Source organism: Oncorhynchus keta, chromosome 18, assembly GCF_023373465.1.
Source record: "Oncorhynchus keta strain PuntledgeMale-10-30-2019 chromosome 18, Oket_V2, whole genome shotgun sequence".
Taxonomy (NCBI): Eukaryota; Metazoa; Chordata; class Actinopteri; order Salmoniformes; family Salmonidae; genus Oncorhynchus; species Oncorhynchus keta.
This window is the reverse complement of record NC_068438.1, coordinates 14241490-14261744: the sequence shown is the minus strand read 5'-3', so window position 1 is coordinate 14261744 and position 20255 is coordinate 14241490. Positions and strand designations below refer to the sequence as shown.

Here is a 20255-nt window from a genome sequence, read left to right as displayed (position 1 = left end):
AAATTGAATATTTTATCTGTAGTGATTGCAAGCAGAATATAGCATGGCTGAACAGTGATGTTACATGTGGGTGTGTAATATACACTCGTTTCACTCTCCATCTGGTCCACTTCATGCCAACTGTGCTATCATCCCTCCCTGGTCCCTCGAAGCATCGGCAGCAGAACCTGTGGGCCTAGCTTCCTTCTTTCTTGTCTGTTCTTTTTTAAAGCAGTCATTTAGCCTTTAGGTGGAGAATGAAGGGCTCTATCTGCAGGCAAGAAGTGTAGGCCAGCCCTAATAGGCCTACATCCCAATATATTAATCACTAGGATCACAGAGCAGGGTAGAAGGGGTTGCATCCTCATTCATGTTCATCTGTATTTTGTCTTAAAATGATCATCTGCACTTATTTATCTGCACTGATACATTTCTATTGAGAGACTGTTTCTTGGCCTGGATTCAAAAAGCATCTCAAGTAGGAATGTTGATCTAGGCTAAGTTTTAACTTTTTAATCATATTGACAAGAGGGGCAACCTCATCCTAGATCAGCACACCTATTCTGAGATGCTTTATGAATATATGCCCTGTACTCTTGACCTATTTTAAGCCAGTGTCCTCCAAGGTAAGCTGTCAAAGCAGATCTTCTCTCCGATGTAGGCTACTCAGTGGGACCTAGTCACCCTTGGAGTTCAAATCAGATTTGTCACATGCTGTGAATACGACAGTGAAATGATTACTTACAAGCCCTTAACCAACAATGCAGTTTTAAGAACAAATATGTGTTAAGAAAGTAGTTACTAAAATAAACTGAAGTAAAAAAATAAATACATTTGAAAAATAACTAATAATTACGGAGCAACAATAAAATAATAGTAGTGAGGCTACATACAGAGGGTACAGGTACAAAGTCAATGTGTGGGTGAACAGATTAGTCAAGGTAATTGAGCTAATATGTACATGTAGGTAGAGGTAAAGTGACTATGCATGGATAATAAACAGAGCAGCAGCAGCTTAAAAATGGGGGTGGGGTGGGAGGGGGGCAATGAAAATAGTCTGGGTAGCCATTTGATTAGCTGTTCAGGAGTCTTATGTCTTAGGGGTAGAAGCTGTAAAGAAGCTATTCGGACCTAGACTTGGTGCTCCAGTACCGATTGCCGTGTGGTAGCAGAGAGAACAATCTATGACTCGGGTGGCTGAAGTCTTTGACAATATTTAGAGCCTTCCTCTAACTGGTATAGAGGTCCTGGATGGCAGGAAGCTTGGCCACAGTGATGTATGTTCCAATAAACAGCACTTGTTTTATACAGTAGGAGCCATGGATGTGAAGCACAGTCACTCACATGGGCACAGCAGCCTTTTCTTTTACTTTCAATGCAGTAGTCCATCACACTATATGTAACTCAACATTGTGTGCTGTTTTTTTCTGAATGATAAGAAAATCAATAAGAATAGCACATTCTCAAATAGTGTTCCACCACTAATAAATAAGCAATTTATGATTATTGAAATGTATAACACATAATCGCCTAAGGTGGCATACAAACTTCTACACATCTCTGACATCTTCAATTATATTCTCTTCTAACTATTCTATTCCTCTAATTCTTGTTCCAATGTAATGATACCCTAATAATAGATGTACATCCTAAGATGTATGAGATGAGGGGTGTTTCCTCTTTGTATGATGAAAAGGAATGTGCCTGGAATGAGGACACATGATGCAATGATAAGTGTCAAGCTGCTGGGTGGCGCTGGTTTGCCCATGGAAACCAAGCGCAGATAATGCGTGACTCCTCGTTCAGCCGACAGCACAAGTAGCCGCTCTACTCCGTTCCTTTCAGACAGAGTCGGTACCCGTTTAGCAGCAAAAGATTTTCCCTTTACTTGTAATTCCCCATCCTTCCCTGGTTTTATTTTTCTTCCCCTATTTGTCCCAGTCATGGCGGCGAGTGCGAAAAGAAAGCAGGAGGAGAAACACCTGAAGATGCTGAGAGAAATGACGAGTTTGCCTCCCAACAGAAAGTGCTTTGACTGCGATCAGCGCGGCCCAACCTATGCCAACATGACGGTGGGGTCTTTCGTCTGCACCTCCTGCTCTGGCATACTGTAGGTACACATGTGATTGAATGAGTGACATTTTCATTCCGCAAACATGTCTGCTAACTAGCTACTTACTAACGTTAGCTAGCTAACCGTTAGCTAGGCGAGCTAGCCACTCCCTCCCGTCTCTTTTCATTTAGAACCGCAATTGTCTTGTGAGTTGGGTGTCTGCTGTGCTAGCTATAGGTAACTAAATAGAGGCAGATTTTCGCGATATATCTAGTACAATAATATGATAGTTTACTAACTAACCAGATACAGATATCTATTTGGCTAGTAAGCTCGCTGGTGGCTAACTAGCTAGCCACATAACGGCAATTTACCGGTAGCTAGCTAACGTTAGCTGGCTCCAATCAGTTAACCAGTTTACAGGAGTAGTAACTAACTGATAAGCCGCTAGATGTGAAAGTGTCTAGGCAAGAAGTCTGACTATGATATGTGTGTTTTTCTATAGTTAAGAAACGTGTCACCTGCTGCTGCAGTCTTTTCACACTGCAACCTGGACTCAGAGGTAGACGTAACATAGGATGTGTTCACGGAGCGTTCTGACCTCACAACAGTAGTCAAGCACCTACGCTAATTGACTAGCTTACTAGCTACTTCCAGACACAAATGAGAGAATATCCCATACTGACCATTTTACTCGCCCTAACAGAGCTGTTTCCATGTTATCCACAGCGTTTGTGACTGTATCTGTGCCACTGGCAACAATTGAATTATTCCTTTTGCTGACTTTTACTGACACTGGCTATATTCAACGGGTGTTGAGCATTGTAAATTCATCACTTATTCTGCGCTCTGGCACACTCAGAGGGCCCTGAAATCGGAGTAGATAGCCAGAATGAATTTACGAACACGCCCATAGTAAACGAAAATCCGGGACACTCAAAATAGGTAGGGCTCTATGACTTTTTTTTAATTTTTTTATTAATTAAATGATTGAATTAATTAAATGATAAATTAAGTTAGAATCCTTCATTTATGAGATTTGCGCACTCAACCTTTGGGTTGCTAGACGTTCACTAGTATTATTCAAATCACATTTTATTGGTCACATATACACATGGTTAGCAGATGTTATTGCAAGTGTAGCGTAATGCTTATGTTTCTAGATCCGACAGTGCAGCAGTGTCTAACAGGTAATATCTAACAATTCCACAAAACCTAATATCTAACAAATTCTACAACAAAACCTAATACACACAATCTAGTAAAGGAATGGGATAAGAATGTATAAATATATGGATGAGCAGTGACAGAGCGGCTAAGATGCAATTTATAGTATAGAATAGATACGGTATACAGTATATACATATCAGATAAGTCATGTGAGATATGTAAACATTCTTAAAGTGGCATTATTAAAGTGACTAGTGTTCCATTTATTAAAGTGGCCAATGATATCAAGTCTGTAGGTATGCAGCCGCCTCTTTGTGCTAGTGATGGCTGTTTAACAATCTGATGGCCTTGAGATAGAAGCTGTTTTTCAATCTCTGTCCTAGCTTTGATGCACCTGTACTGACCTCGCCTTCTGGATGGAAGTGGGGTGAACAGGCAGTGGCTCTGGTGGTTATTGTCCTTGATCTTTTTTGCCTTCCTATGACATCTGGTGTTGTAGGTGTCCTGGAGGGCAGGTAGTTTGCCCCCGACGATGCGCTGTGCAGACCTCACCACTCTCTGGAGAGCCCTGCAGTTGTGGGCGGTGCAGTTGCCATACCAGGCGGTGATACAGCCCGACAGGATGCTCTCGATTGTGCACCTGTAAAAGTTAGTGAGTGTTTTCGGTGACAAGCCACATATTTTCTTTTCAGCCTCCTGAGGTCAGGGTTACACTGTCTGTGTGCGTGGACCATTTCAGTTTGTCGGTGATATGTACACAGAGGAACTTAACTTTCCACCTTCTCCATTGCTGTCCCGTCGATGTAGAGTCGGGCATCATATGAAGTCTAATGTAGCATCATTTGATGCAAAGTGCATCATATGGCTGTATTTTGAAAGTTATATTTCTTGAAAACTTGTTTGTTGACATGCAAAACATTTTTGGACTATATCAACAATGGACTAATGAAACAAATACCAAAATATATTTTTGGGGGTGGAGTTTTCCTTAACTAACCTTCTGTTATGTAACCATAACAAACATAACATGTACTAATTTGACTGTCACGGATTTTGGTTTACTATGGTACGCCTTGTCTATGAGACCAGCCTGCACACTAGCAAGCTAACTTTGCTCCTCATGTGGCTAGCTGGCATTTTTTTAGTCTCCCACTAACTCAGCTAGTTATCGAACCAGACAAAGTTGACCACATTAAAACAAGTGTCATCTACCTAGCTAACTATACAGGTAGGGACTTGACTATTGATCATTCCCATTAAAACCTATTTTCTGGCTCACTATTTAGCTAACAGTATTAATGTGATCCAAGGTTGATGCTGTACCTCTGCCTTGTACTATTGTGTAACCAAGCATCTGTATAGTTTGGGATTTGAGGATTAGTGGGACTGAAGCTGTTTTTCTCCTCCCTTCTACCACCGGAATAATGCAATGTCAAATATTGTTGAGGAAATGTGTGTTATTTATACATATATATATATATAAAATATATATATATTTTTTAATATTTGTTTTTTAAAAATATTTTATATATATATATCAAATATTTTTTTTATTTTTTATATTTGTTTTAAAAAAATATTTTTTATAACACCATACAGGCAGAGAAAAAAAACGAGAATTTTTGATGTGCTGCAGCTATTTCATGTCAACCTGACCTTGTTTGTTCAGAATCTGACAATGCCTGGTGTTTGCATGCATGGTAAAGAACGACCTGTTACATATCTTAAACAGAGGACATCACTGGTGTACTGTTCACCATTTCCTGGTTTGCAGCTAGGTTGAAGATCATCCGGTGTCTTCAACAGCAGCATGCTTGTTTGCTTTTTTCATCATTGAAATAATTCCTGCTGACATACAAATGAGATGAAAATGAACCCAGCGCTCCCTGCTTTGCTAGCCTATAATAAATATTCTGCAGTAGATCTATATGATGTCATTATGCTAATATTTTCATAATCACTTGCAGAACATCTTTCCTCTCAGGTCTTTGGGGGGGGATTTCAGTTTTTTCTCTTGCTTACACAGTTAGGCTTAAAACCACCCATGTTGTGCTAGTCAGTACATTTGCAGATTCTTCTCTAGCATCATAGTTTGTGTATGAGGTTTGCTGTAGCCTTCTGCTGAACTCAATTGCACCCAGTTTGCATAGGCTACACTGCAGAGCTAGGTTAGCAACCAATACCTCTCTCGGTCTCTGTAGTGTCTTGACACAAGTTCCTGAGCACCAGCCTCACCCTTAGGACATAAGCCCACCACTGTTTGCCGTGCCCTCTGTGGAGACACTTGTGTAACCTTCAGAAAGAAACACAACCACATTGGTTATTAATTCAATAAGATGTTCATTGTAATGTCCTGATTACTTATCAATGCTGCCCAGTGAGACGCCGGGCTTCGCTTTCCTTCTTCAATGCCTCACTGAGGTCAACCTGTCATGGTCCATTAGCAGATAATGGTTAGCTTAATAATGGCAGAAAAGGGGAAGTGTGTGTCCCTCCCTTACTCTATTAAGACCTTAATAGCTCCATTAAGAGGTAGGGGAATTGAGACTGACCTATATGCTGACCACACCGCCTGCGTTGCATTCGCAAGCATTCCAAAATGAATGTGCACATACAATGTTATTCAATCATTTAATCTAAACTGCTTGCGCGTGTTAAAGAGCGTCTGTGTAGCCATGCACTAAAATAGAACTTGGTTCTATTTTTGACGCTTGATTCACTGCAAGTCCAGCCTTTCCCATCTCCTCATTGGTTTTTAGGAGCATATACCCAAGTGGGTGATTGAAATCTGAACTGAGGTCCACACTCCACTCCAGTCCAGTTGGTGGTAGTAATGCACCTTAAAGTTGGTTGCCAAGCGCCATATAAAGTCCAAAGAATAATACTACTACTACTGATTCTGCTACTAATACTACTACTACTGATTCTGCTACTAATACTACTACTACTGATTCTGCTACTAATACTACTTACTACTGCTACTACTACTGATTCTGATACTAATATTACTACTACTGATTCTGCTGCTACTACTACTACTGTTACTTACTACTGCTACTACTGAGTCTGCTGCTACTACTACTGATTCTGCTACTGCTACTACTGATTTTGCTACTCCTACTACTGTTACTTGCTACTACTACTACTAATTCTGCTGCTACTTACTACTGCTACTACTGATTCTGCTACTACTACTGATTCTGCTACTACTACTACTGATTCTGCTACTCCTACTACTGTTACTTACTACTGCTACTACTGATTCTGCTACTGCTACTACTGATTCTGCTACTACTGATTCTGCTGCTACTTACTACTGCTACTACTGATTCTGCTGCTACTTACTACTGCTACTACTGATTCTGCTGCTACTTACTACCGCTACTACTGATTCTGCTACTGATTCTGCTGCTACTTACTACCGCTACTACTGATTCTGCTGCTACTACTGATTCTGCTACTGCTACTACTGATTCTGCTGCTACTTACTACCGCTACTACTGATTCTGCTGCTACTACTGATTCTGCTACTGCTACTACTGAATCTGCTGCTACTTACTACCGCTACTACTGATTCTTCTGCTACTTACTACTGCTACTACTGATTCTGCTACTGCTACTGATTCTGCTACTGTTACTACTGATTCTGCTGCTACTTACTACTGCTACTACTGATTCTGCTGCTACTTACTACCGCTACTACTGATTCTGCTACTGCTACTACTGATTCTGCTGCTACTTACTACTGCTACTACTGATTCTGCTGCTACTTACTACTGCTACTACTGATTCTGCTACTACTACAACTACAGGAGGAGAGATTACTAGAAATTAACTGGGTTTCCCCTTTTATCTGTAGATTCATTGTCAGAGTAGAAAACACAAACAATTTTGTGTGACTCAAAATGGGTCAAAATTCTACAAAGATCCAGTAAAATAACATCCCAATCTTTATAACCCAGGACAAATTAGCTAAGCTAGCTAGCTAAATGTCCATGAGTGGTTCATGTGTTTGGACCTGACCTTTCAACCTACGTATCCAGATTGCATCTGTTGTGGATGTTCAAAATCAACGTGTGCCCAGTGTAGTCCAGCATGTTAGCTGCTTCCCAGTCTGGTTTTAAGGTGCCCCTGTCTCCGTGTTGGGTTTGCCCTGTCAGAATTGTTCTTGCACCCCAATGTTGGACAGTAGCCCCTTTCTCTTATTACACACATTGGAACTGTTTTAGGTATGTACTTGCATCATTAGGTTGAGTCTATCTGGGTGGGCTGTGTTTATAATGTATTTGTTCTGGCACCTAAGGTGTTTGTGCACTTCAACTGAGAACACTGTTAGAATCATTGTTTGCAGATGGACATAGTTTGGCCCTTCCGTCTCTCATCTCTCTTATAGTTCTGCAGGGATTACACTGTGAATTTCCCACTTGTGCTCTGGTATTACATTTTGTGATGGGGTATAATTTAGTTATTTTCTAAACTCAGACACACAGGCCACACAGCCAAAACTGTAAAGTGTATGCTACCTAGTCTTACTTACCTACCAAACATAGGCCTATAGGCTAGCCATTTCAGGTAGGTTATTAATGTGTTGTCTAGCTAGTGGTCTATACCTTGTTCCAATGAAATAACACAATAGCTAACTGGTCCATCTTTAGAACTAGTGGGACTGGATTTGGTTTCCCAGTAGAACAATGACCTCATCTAACCTATCCTCCTTTCTGCTGATCAGGCTATCCATTTCACTTATGAAGTTAAACTGAGGCTTATGCAAATCTTTCTTGGCAGGACTTAGCGACTGTCATGTTGCTGAGATATAGAGATGTGTGGGAGGCAGGTGAAAGGACTGTTTTGCTGTCTACCTCGTGGTACTCTATGAATGCAGGAAGCCTGGTGTGATTCTAGTGTGGGGAAGTGGTGGCATGGCCCATTGGCCCCGTTTTGCAACAGCAGGGTGGTTAAACAGGAAGTGGAAAAGTGCAGGAAGTTGCGAATTGACTTCTTCTCTCACTTTTCTTCCCAGGAAGGGTAGAGGAGGTTAGCGCTGACTGAGAGACATCAAATTACTTTACGTGGGACAATTTCCCACACCCAGATTAGTATTTTTAAGGGTGGACTCTGTATGAGCATGCTTTTAAGTCCAGGAGTATGTTTAACTTCGTACGTCTGAGATCCCGCTAACGGGATTGATATGACAACAGCCAGTGAAAGTGCAGGGCACCAAATTCAAACAGAAATCTCATAATTAAAATTCCTCAAACATACAAGTATTTTACACCATTTTAAAGATAAACTTGTTGTTAATCCCACCACAGTGTCCGATTTCAAAAAGGCTTTACGACGAAAGCACACCAAACAATTGTTAGGTCAGTACCTAGTCACAGAAAAACAGCCATTTTTCCAGCCAAAGAGAGGAGTCACAAAAAGCAGAAATAGAGATCAAATGAATCGCAAACCTTTGATGATCTTCATCAGATAACACTCATAGGGCTTCATGTTACACAATACATGTATGTTTTGTTCGATAAATTTCATATTTATATCCAAAAATCTGAGTTTACATTGGCGCGTTATGTTCAGTAATGTTTTGCTTCCAAAACATCAGGTGATTTGCAGAGAGCCACATCAATTTACAGAAATACTCATAATAAACATTGATAAAAGACACAAGTGTTTTGCATGGAACTTTAGATAAACTTCTCCTTAATGCAACCACTGTGTCTGATTTTTTTTTTTTTTTTTTACTTTAAGGAAAAAGCACACCATGCAATAATCTTAGTACAGCACTCAGACACAAAAACAAGCCATACAGATACCCGCCATGTTGTAGAGTCAACAGAAGTCAGAAATAGCATTATAAATATTCACTTACCTTTGATCTTCATCAGAATGCACTTCCAGGAATCCCAGTTCCACAATAAATGTTTGTTTGTTGTTCTATAAAGTCCATCATTTATGTCCAAATACCTCCTTTTTGTTCGCATGTTTAGTTCACAAATCAATATTCACGACGCGCAGGCCAGACAAAGTCAAAAAGTTACATTACAGTTCATAGAAACATGGCAAACGATGTATAAAATCAATCTTCAATAATGTTTCAACTGGAGAATTCCTTTGTCTTTAGAAATGCAATGGAACGCAGGTTGAAACAGCTCTCATTCTCTCCTTCACAGTAGAAGCCTCAAACAAGGTTCTAAAGACTGTTGACATCTAGTGGAAGCCTTAGGGAGTGCAATCGGGCCAAATTTACACTATCTTGGATAGGCAAAGAGTTGAAAAACTACAAACTTCAGATTTCCCACTTCCTGGTTGGACTTTTTCTCAGGTTTTTGCCTGCCATGTGAGTTATGTTATACCCACAGACATCATTCAAACAGTTTTAGTAACTTCAGTGTTTTCTATCAAAATCTACTAATAATATACATATTTTTGCTTCTGGGCCTGAGTAGCAGGCAGTTTACTCTGGGCACCTTATTCATCCAAGCTACTCAATACTGCCCCCCAACCATAAGAAGTTAATCTCGGTCTGGGAAACTAGCCCATTGTGTTCTTTGATACTCTTGTGTTGTATGGTTGGAGCTTCCTGACATATGCTAATGATAGTATTACAAGCTTCTGGTTTAGGCCTATAATTTAAGGAGGTGCTTGTATTATTGATAGGATAGCTCTTAGTGCTGCTGCCGTGTCTGTCCTTCCCACACCCTGATGGATGGACCTCAAGAGAAGCTAAAGAAATGTGAGCAGTTCCACGCCCATCCTCCTCCTGAGCTCTGTCTCTTGTTAACCACAGGCACTTACTTTGTTGACCAGCCCCCCTTCCCTTCTACAGGAACCTACCTTAAAGACCCTCTGGGTCAAAGGTCAACTTCAACCTGCAAAACTATTTCAACGCTCATTCATAAGACTGATGCTTGATAGTGGCGGTCTTTCCTTCTGTTGATCCTAATGCCTTTGGATTTGGCTCAAGATTAATAGTTGGTTTTTGGTCTCGTCATCGATTTGAGTAGGTAACTAGGCCAGTTAGTTAGGCTAACTGATTTGAGTAGTTGCTCTGGATAAGAGCGTCTGCTAAATGACTTAAATGTAATGTAAATGTAGTTATTAACTCGTCCCCTCTCCCTCCCGCCTGTGGCATGTTTAATGGGTGGAGTTTAAATCTACTGTGTTAACACATTCCATATGAAGGTGGAGAGGCTTTTCCCATGAGGAACACAATGTTTGTTGTAGAGGTTTCCTTATAGTAGGAAGTTACTATAGTAACACGGGCGGCAGGTAGCCTAGTGGTTAGGGCATTGGACTAGTAACCGAAAGGTTGCAAGATCGAATCCCCAAGCTGACAAGGTAAAAGTCTGTTGTTCTGCCCCTGAACAAGGCAGTTAAACCACTGTTCCTAGGCCGTCATTGAAAATAAGAATTTGTTCTTAACTGACTTGCCTAGTTAGATAAAGGTCAAATGTAAAAAATTGACCATAGTTCAGGAACCACAGTTATTTTCTGAACGTGTCAGCCAGGACCTGACCACGTGACCTGACCAGGAAAAGCTCTGACCTAGTTGAATTATTTTCTGGTTACTTCATGTGATTGGTAAAAACTCCTGAGCCCAACCATAGTTTATGTTGACCTGAGTACTACAGAGGTGTTGGCTGCTGAGGATGCTACATAGATGGCCTCTGCTGGGACCTGGGTTCAGCACTACCAGTCCCTTTATCTCTTTCTCTCATCCTGGAGGAGTCAGTGTGTTAATGACACACTCCCCTGCTGGGTGTTTCAGCTCTTTACACATACTGTGTGTGTTTGTCAGAGAGAGAGAGACAAAATAGTGGGTATGCAAATCAAACGTTTCACTGTAACCACACACACACACACACACACACTCGCAGAGGGATTAATAAGTGTCATAATTGTTCAATTGCGGTGGGATGCCATCCTATTTCAGATCTGAAGGGGTTTGGAACTCTCTCCCAGTATCTGACCTACTTTCCTCCTCATGAGACTGAACTGATAATTCACGTGCCCCAGGCTCCCCCACACACACACACACACAGAGACACACAGAGAGCGAGAGACACACACACACACAGAGAGACACACACACACAGAGAGACACACACAGACACACACACAGAGAGCGAGAGACAGACACACGGAGAGAGAGAGAGAGAGAGAGAGAGAGGCACACACAGACACACAGAGAGAGAGAGGGACACACACAAACACTCACTTCACCCTCATGGTTGGAAAATTGCCCAGTCTGAGTAGAGTGAGAAAAGGTTGAAAAGTCAAATGTTCCCCACACTAGTAGCCACAACTACACTGTCGGGTGTGCTGTACTTTGTGCCAGCATGAACACGGTCGGAATGATCTAACAGGCTGAATCTAATCCATGTTTTGGTCTGGGTCACATTCATTAGTGTACTGCACACCTTAGAAAAACAGTTTGCAGTGGAAAACAAGCATTCAAGTTCAGCTACTCCCTCCGTGTTTTTAACTTTCATTTGATGTCTGGTGAATAAGACCTGGTCTGTTTGTGATATAGATTGACTGTAATCTCTGTGTGAGACCATGATGTGTTAGTCACTCTATTTGTGAAAAACAAACAAACCTCGAAGCCGAATACTAAATCTGAGTACACCTTACCATTGATGTAACTGCAATGCTAAATTATTACTTGGCTCTAGTCGAATGCTAGTCTAATACTAATTGTCGACAACTACTCCTGTTTCCTACTTTGTCAGTGTCTGTCAATAGGTCAGTAATTGAACCCAAAACATAGGTTGCTTCCCAAATGACACCCTATTCCCAATCCAGTGTCACTACTTTTGACCAGGGCTCTCTGAATGCAGCTCCAGTCAGTCAGTTGATTGAGTGGTGTTGTATAGAACTGAAGATGGAAGGAGATGGATGGGCGATCCATAGCCATACACTGAGCTGCTCTACCATTTGGGTGGGACTCATCCTTCATTTCAACAAAGGGCTAAAGGCAAGAGCAGTGAATAATTGAAGATCTGCCTTAGTCTAGTCTTACACAGCATCGCTCTCTCCCTCCCAGTTCTCTACAGCTTGTAGATCTATCTTAGGTCTCCATGGAGACTCTTTAGGCGAGGTGTGTGCAAGGACCACCAATCGCAGATTATTTTTTACATTATCGTGGCATTCAAATTTTGTCCTTTTTAGCGGTGAATGTGAACAGGCCTATCTATTATTATTAATTTCAACATTTTGCATTGTGAAAAGTAATGTAAAATTGTATTATTATTATAAGAAAAAAAATCATAAAATCAAAACGTCTATAAAAAAAATTGCGGACCACCTGCAGTACCCCGGACCACAGGTTTAAAACCACTGGTCAAGAGCAAACGTTAATGAGATTGTCTTCACAAGTGCTGAGGCTCAGGTGACCTGAGTGACACGGGTTACAGTTTCAGCTGTTCCTCAGCAGACTTTTTTTTCTCCTCTCTTGAAATGGCACGCACGCCCACACAGGCACACAGGAGCAGAGCCGTGCACAGGAAATGGAGGCAGGAAACCAGCCTCCCTGATGTCTCGGGCTCACTCACACATCACAAGGGAACGCAAACACATACTTTAAAAGCCCACACACTTTCATCAAACACTCGTTCTCTCTCTCTCACACACACACACACACACACACACACACACATACACTAATATATATATATATATACACACACACACACACACACACACCTAGGCTAACGCTAACTCCCTTCAAGTGTAGCAGAGCTAGGTCACTTAACCAGCATTGCCTAATAAGTAACCTTGCATGAGACTGAAAGACGAGTGGTGATTCTTAGATCGAGGCCTACTATTTAGGATTGAGCTCAGTGAACTAACAGTTATGTCTTGTGTGTCGTGACGGCAACCCCGGGGTTCAGTACCCGTGTTGTTAAGGTATACAAGGGTAGAATTTCTCGCTCCCTCACTCTCCCCCTGTTTTGTTAGACTATACAAGGGAAGAATTGCTCTCTCTCTCCCCCTCCTCTCTCTCGCCCTCCTCTCTAGTGATGTCTCAGCTCTGTCCTTGTCCCAGATTCTGCAGTAATAAGCCCAGCAGAACTCAGCACGTTCCTAATGAATCATTCCGGTCTGAGTAGGAGTCGGTACAGGGATCTGGATCTTATGATCCTATTTAATGGGAGGGCTCTTCATGTGTGATGCTTTACAATTTAATTAACCCCCTTCCCTCTTTGTCTCCTCTTTCCCTCTTTGTCTCCTCTTTCCCTCTTTGTCTCCTCTTTCCCTCTTTGTCTCCTCTTTCCCTCTTTGTCTCCTCTTTCCCTCTTTGTCTCCTCTTTCCCTCTTTGTCTCCTCTTTCCCTCTTTGTCTCCTCTTTCCCTCTCTCCACTGTTCTCTCCCCCCTCCTATTCCTCTTCTCTCCCATCTTCCTCTTCTTTCACATCTCCCCTCTTCCCCCTCCTCTTCCCCCCTTCTCTTCTCTCCTCCCTCTCTTGTCCTCAGGCGAGGGCTGAACCCACCCCACAGAGTGAAGTCCATCTCCATGACAACCTTCACGCAACAGGAAATCGAGTTCCTCCAGAAACACGGCAATGAGGTAGGCTGGCATGGCGACCAGGCCCCACAGACCTCCCCGGACTGTTGTCATCATGGCTGATGTCTGCCTGGGTCGTATTCACTAGGAACTAAAGGGAAGCAAACAGGTTTTTTTTCTGTTGTCACTGTCCAGCTCTTCCAGTTCTTAGCACCCTGATGGAGACTAGAATGCAGAAACCCATACGTTTATAATGATGATGAAGTGTTTTTCTAGCCTGGTCCCAGATCTGTTTATGCTCTCTTTCTGACCTCTATGCCCATTGTGATGGCCAGACACACAAACAGATCTGGAACCAGGCTAGTAGCCTATGTTTCTATTCAACTTCCATTGTCCTCCAAGCTAGGCCACCTTTCGTTGCTCCACCTCTTAAATCTATTCACATTAGTCTAAGGAGTGCTGGCTGGCTGACTCTTTGCCCTCAATGCCCTGAAACTTATTCTAACCCGAGATCATGGAAATCCTTACTTTGTGTTCCAGAATCCTATATGGTCGGCCTCATCTTTCCCCCTTTTGGTTTTGGGTGACATTCCACAGATATTTCCCCTAATCCTGTAAAGTGGGATTTGTGTGTTTGTTGAGAATAGCGTGGTGGCATGCCGACTGGGTGGCCACGGCAAAACAGACACAGCAGCTCTTTCAGGAGATGGTGCTCTGATGCTTTCTCATGCGTTCCACACATTGGTCCTGACACGCACACACACACACTTTAATCTGCTGCGGATTTTATTTCAAATTGGAGTAATGCGCTTCTGCTAGATGATATGGGAGGTAGTGGTACAAAACTGAGCCTGTGCTTGTCCTTGTTGCTGTTCTGCAGGCTATGCGTGTCAGGTGCTTTATGTGAGAAGAATATTCTAGGCCTATTGGAAACACCAACACAAGCCTTTGGAGGACATGTTATCTTCCGCCTTGACTTTACTGTCTGCTGCTGTCTCTCCACTTTTTAAATAGTGTGTGCCTGTCTTTCTCTCGCGCTCTCTGTCTCCTTTCTCTCTCTGTCCAGCCGTCCGTCTATGTTTCATTATGTATTCTGTTTGTCTGCTTCTAATTGTAAAATCCTAGGTGTCTGTGTGTACTGGAACGTCTCTTAGCACTTGGCAAGTTGGTTGTAGATCTCTCCATTTCCGGGCTCCCAAGAGTGTTCCTGAATGTGCTACATTCTGCTGCTGTCTTTGCCTGGAGGTGTTGAAGGGTTGTCTCTTTTTTTCATGTTTGTCTTTTTCCTCTCTAAAGGTGACGAACCACATCTTCTGATTAGCCTGTGACTTTTATTCACCTTACATTTTTCACCAAACACGTTTTTCTGCCGTTTCTGTCCATCCCCTCTCTCGTCTGTCTTCTCTAGTCATGCAAACAGATATGGCTGGGGCTTTACGACGACAGAACGGCCTCCATACCGGACTTCAGAGAACCACAGAAAGTCAAGGAGTTCCTTCAGGAGAAATACGAGAAGAAGAGATGGTGAGTGGCTGCTGTAGAGTAGAGTCCATAGGGCTCTGGCCAAAAGGAGTGTACTAAAAAAGGGAATAGGGCACCATTTGGTGCGCCTCGCCTCACTGCATGAGGAAGCCCTGGAGACTGGCAGCTCACTGCAGTTGGCCCTCGAGCAGCAAGGCATCAGTAACAACACGTGTATTTAGTGGATGATATCTAGGTTACTGTATGCGTTAGTTAAAACCGTCATACCAGTCGGCATTGCAGGACAAGAAAGCAAGAGGGTAACGGCAATAGCAAGCCAGCCCGACGGTATGCGTTGCTATGGTGATGGTGATTACAGTAAACGAAGTGCAAATCAACATCCGGTAGAAAACAACGCTATGACAGATGGAAAAAGTTGCGATATTTGAACTCTTGCGGCAAGTCCGGTCTACCATGGCGGCTGACGTCATTTCCCGTTGTGCTCTCATCGAAAACAATGACATCTAGTTTCCCGTCTACCTCGTACCAGCTCGTACCATGCAGCATAAATGTTCTCACAGGAGCAGCCAACAGTAAACATACTTTTTCTGTTTTAATGTTCAGGAGCTGTATGTAGGAGTGCTAATCTAGAATCAGGTCCCCCCTTGTCCATGTAATCTGATTCATTATGATCCTAGATCAGCACTCTTACTCTGAGATGCTGGGTTATAGGAGTCCATTTGATTTGAACCCTGTTGCTGTGTAACCAATTGAACACCATTGTTGTTATGATCAGGTTTGTTCCCCCGGAGCAGGCCAAAGTGGTGGCTTCGGTCCATGCCTCAATCTCAGGCTCATCAGCCAGCAGCACCAGCAGCACTCCCGAAGTCCGACCCCTCAAAACACTGCTGGGGGAGTCCGCCCCCACCCTGCACCTCAACAAGCACACACCCAGTCAGGTAAGACACACACATACTGGTTACTCAGCTGGCTGATAACAGGCCATACAACCTTTTCCATAACCAAATCAAATTTTATTCATCACATACACATATTTAGCAGGTGTTATTATGAGTGTAGCGAAATTCTTGTGTTCTTAGCTCCAACAGTGCAGTAATATCTAACCATTCACAGCAATACATACACATCTAAAAGTTAAGAAACATAGTGGATAGTGTCTGTGTGTGTGTGTGTGTATATATATATATATATATATATATATATATATATATATATATATGCCAAGAATGTGCAAAGCTGTCATCAAGGCAAAGGGTGGCTACTGAGGAATCTAAAATATATTTTGATTTGTTTAACACTTTTTGGTAGTACATGATTCCATATCTTATTTCATAGTTTTGATGTCTTCACTATTATTCTACAAATGTAGAAAATAGTAAAAAAATAAAGAAAAACCCTTGAATGAGTAAGTGTTTCCAAACCTTTGACTGGTACTGTATATGAAATGAGTAAAACAGTATGCAAACATTATTAAAGTGACCAGTGATTCCTTGTCTATGTACATAGGGCAGCAGCTTCTTAAGGTGCAGTGTGAGTAACCTGGTTGTGGCTGGCTAGTGACAGTGACTAAGTTCAGGGCAGGTTTCTGGGTGGAGGCTGGCTAGTGATGGCTATTTAAGTCTGATGGCCTTGAGATAGAAGCTCTTTCAGGTCATGTGTTCAGGAAACCCTTCTGGCTCTAGTAGTCTAAACATATCTCTTTGTGAGTTGCTTTCAACAAGATAACCAGTGTGAAGTGCAGATATATTTGTGAGGTAACAGTCATGTTTAGCACAAAATGGAGTGAAACAGGGAAGTTCCATCTGAACTTCTGTCCAATAAGAAATGCGTGTTGTTGTATTCTGTTTGCTATGTCATGCCCTAATGAACACAGCCCTGTTGTGTCTCTGCAGTCTCCGGTGGGGAGCCGTGTGGCCCAGGCCCTCCAGCTGAGCCAGCAGCAGCAGTTCCACGACAAGAAGTTTGACCTCCTCAGCGACCTGGGCGGAGACATTTTCGCCGCTCCGTCCCACTCGCAGACCGCCGCAGCAGGCTTGGCAGCCAACTTTGCCAACTTTGCACATTTCAACAGCCACCCAGGTAAGCAGGAGGAGTGTCATGAGCTACACCGGTCCCTGGAGCGGTCACTACACCTTGAGTCAGAAAAACACCAGGCACGGTGGTTACATCTCCTGCATAGTGGATAGACTTAAATGGTCAATGATACTTATAGTCAATGATACACTCATACTTATGGAATTATAAAAAGTAACTTTCCAGAAAAATATTTGGGTGCTTTCTTCAGCTGTCAAGTGTTTTATGGTAGTCTCTAAATGTTCTTCCACTGCCATTTTCTTAATTTCAAGAGTATTGGCCATCACTTTTTCTTACTACTCCTTGACAGGAACCCCCTCCCCCCTGCCTGTTGTCCATCACACTGGTCTATGTAAAGCATCGCCAGACACTATAGAAGTCTAACAGGGCTCTGGGCCGTCAGTCTCCATGGTTACTAATGAGGCTAGTGTGAAGCTGTTAGCTTGTGTTTGCTCAGAGGATCATGTTTTCTCATCCTCAAAGAGCCATAAAGTTCGAACTTCATGTAGTGTGGGCAGAGAGGCAGCACCAAGTAAACACACACGAGGCTTAAAGACATGCACACTCACTCAAAAAAGGCACATTACAATTTGATACTTAATATATATTTTTAAAATCCTATTTTAAGAGCCAATAACCTACACCCTTATCAAAAAGCACTATACCTAGCAATCCTTTCTCATCTTTCTACTACTTCGACAAAATAAATCAGGAGATTCACAGGAAGCCCACCTATGCAGCCAACTTCCCCGGATGGCTTTCATCTCTTTATCAGAAGGACTTGTAGAACTCCATCCTTGTAGAACTCCATCCTGACTTTCCTATAGATCTCCACCTTGCGTATAATCTCCATGTGCTTGTAGAGCAGATGTTATTTCTCCTGCTCAGACTGGTGCTGGTTGTGGTAGCCGGGACTGGGACTTCCAGTATCACTCACAATGCCAGATCTCTGAGTGACTCAGAGGACCTCACCTAAAGTTGCAATAAAAAACAATTCTATATATATATATATATCTGCATGGAATTTGAGAAATACACAATAATAAGCCAAATAAAAACTTAAATTGACCAAATTATGGTAAGAATACAGTATTTGCTGCTTACCATTGTTCATGTAATTTGAACTTCTTGCAGGAAGATATTGATGCCTCTGTGCCATCCATGGTATGGACTGGTGAAATCACTGGGTGTTGGAAGTTCATAAAAATAAAGTATAATCCTAGATAGCAGAAGCAAGTCCCACGTCTGAGTTCCAAGTCAAACATCCTAAATTCTACTGAAGTTGCTCTTTATAATTGTGATATCATTCTATTCAAATGTAATTGTACTCTTATGAATAGAATCACCATGGCAAATAAATAAAATGGGTTTCAAATCAACACTGTTACTTTTACCAATCAAATTTCTAAATTCAAACATTCTACCACAGAATATCTATTAAATGAATAATTCTATGCATTCTACCACAGAGGTCCTATTAAATGAATAATTCTATGCATTCTACCACAGTGGTCCTATTAAATGAATAATTCTATGCATTCTACCACAGAGGTCCTATTAAATGAATAATTCTATGCATTCTACCACAGAGGTCCTATTAAATGAATACTTCTATGCATTCTACCACAGAGGTCCTATTAAATGAATAATTCTATGCATTCTACCACAGATGTCCTATTAAATGAATAATTCTATGCATTCTACCACAGAGGTCCTATTAAATGAATAATTCTATGCATTCTACCACAGAGGTCCTATTAAATGAATAATTCTATGCATTCTACCACAGAGGTCCTATTAAATGAATAATTCTATGCATTCTACCAACTTTGCTTTGATTGATGTTGTATTTTTATCATTCAGTATTGCCATGACCATGAGAAAGTGTGAAAGTAATAGATATGCTAGATTTAAAATGGGTTTAACGTTGAACCCAGACAGCGACACACACACACTAGAAGGGAACATGAGCTTAGGTTCAGGGCGGTGCCCTATAGGAGAAGGTGAACCTGTCATCATCACATGCGTTTTTGGTTTGTCATTGTCATCTGGTGCCAGTCTGTCATTAGCTCCATCTAGTTTAGTTCCATATCTCTCAATGTGTCATTTCGGTCGGATCATCCCAAATGGCACCCTATACCCTATTTAGAGCACTACTTTAGACCAGGGTGCTCTGGTCAAAAGCAGTGCGCTATAGGACGAGGGTGCCATTTGGGATGCAGAATGTGTCATGTGCATCCCATTAATCATCTCATTCATTGTGTCCTGTTTTGTTTGTCCTTTTTTTTTGTTTTTCGTGTGTCTGACACTCCTACAAACCTCCAGCTGCTCAGAACGCACATGCAGACTTTGCTAACTTTGATGCGTTTGGGAACGCGGGTCCATCGGGTGCTTTCCCCTCTGCACCCCAAGCCCCCTTCCAGACCTCACATACAGGTAGAGCATGCTCCATTCACCTGTCGTGACCTGTTCTATCTCACACACACACTTTCTCTCTCTGTTACACTCTCACATCAGTTCTCTCACTTCTACTCGTCATGCGTTTTGTGTCCGTTTTGTCTGTGTTTATGTTAGGACATAAATCTCCATATGTGTTTGTTTGTCTATGTCACTCACTTCTTACCGTCCTGGTCCATGGCTCCACTCCGCTCCATTCATTTCTTTACTCTCATTGGCTCTGCATTTGCTAGCTGGCTGGCTGCTCAAGCCACATACGCTCACTCACTGTCTAGTTTCCCCACCCACAGTCAAGGGAATTACTTTTGAATGTACCACACTGCCCTCTGTTGGAGAATAATGCCTGCAGTCTGCAGATGACCTCTTGATTTCTACACGGTGGTGAATGGGAATGCACTGCTCTTTGGGTGCATCTCAACACTCTACAGTGGCGTCCTCTCCTTGTGTCCTTTCTTTCATCCGCACTGATCTGAAAGAATCTAACAAATGTACAGTTAGACCTCTTTCTCTCATGTCTGCTTTCAACTAGCCTAT

General features: G+C 42.1%; 1 protein-coding gene across 8 annotated transcripts in view; it reads left to right on the top strand.

Moving 5' to 3' along the window:
* Window positions 1-1690: 1690 nt before the first annotated feature.
* Window positions 1691-20255, top strand: part of LOC118371324 (arf-GAP domain and FG repeat-containing protein 1) — a 42418-nt gene continuing 23853 nt past the window's right edge. Inside the window, exons 1-7 of one of the 8 annotated variants that reach the window (XM_035756731.2) lie at window positions 1691-1829; window positions 1921-2089; window positions 13679-13772; window positions 15118-15233; window positions 15967-16129; window positions 17084-17270; window positions 19590-19700. In XM_035756731.2, coding sequence (XP_035612624.1) covers window positions 1923-2089; window positions 13679-13772; window positions 15118-15233; window positions 15967-16129; window positions 17084-17270; window positions 19590-19700 — 838 coding nt within the window. In that variant the 5' untranslated portion in view covers window positions 1691-1829; window positions 1921-1922. Of the gene's footprint in view, window positions 2090-13678; window positions 13773-15117; window positions 15234-15966; window positions 16130-17083; window positions 17271-19589; window positions 19701-20255 lie in introns of all 8 variants that reach the window. The other 7 variants (XM_035756730.2, XM_035756733.2, XM_035756734.2 and 4 more) reach the window with 7 other exon arrangements.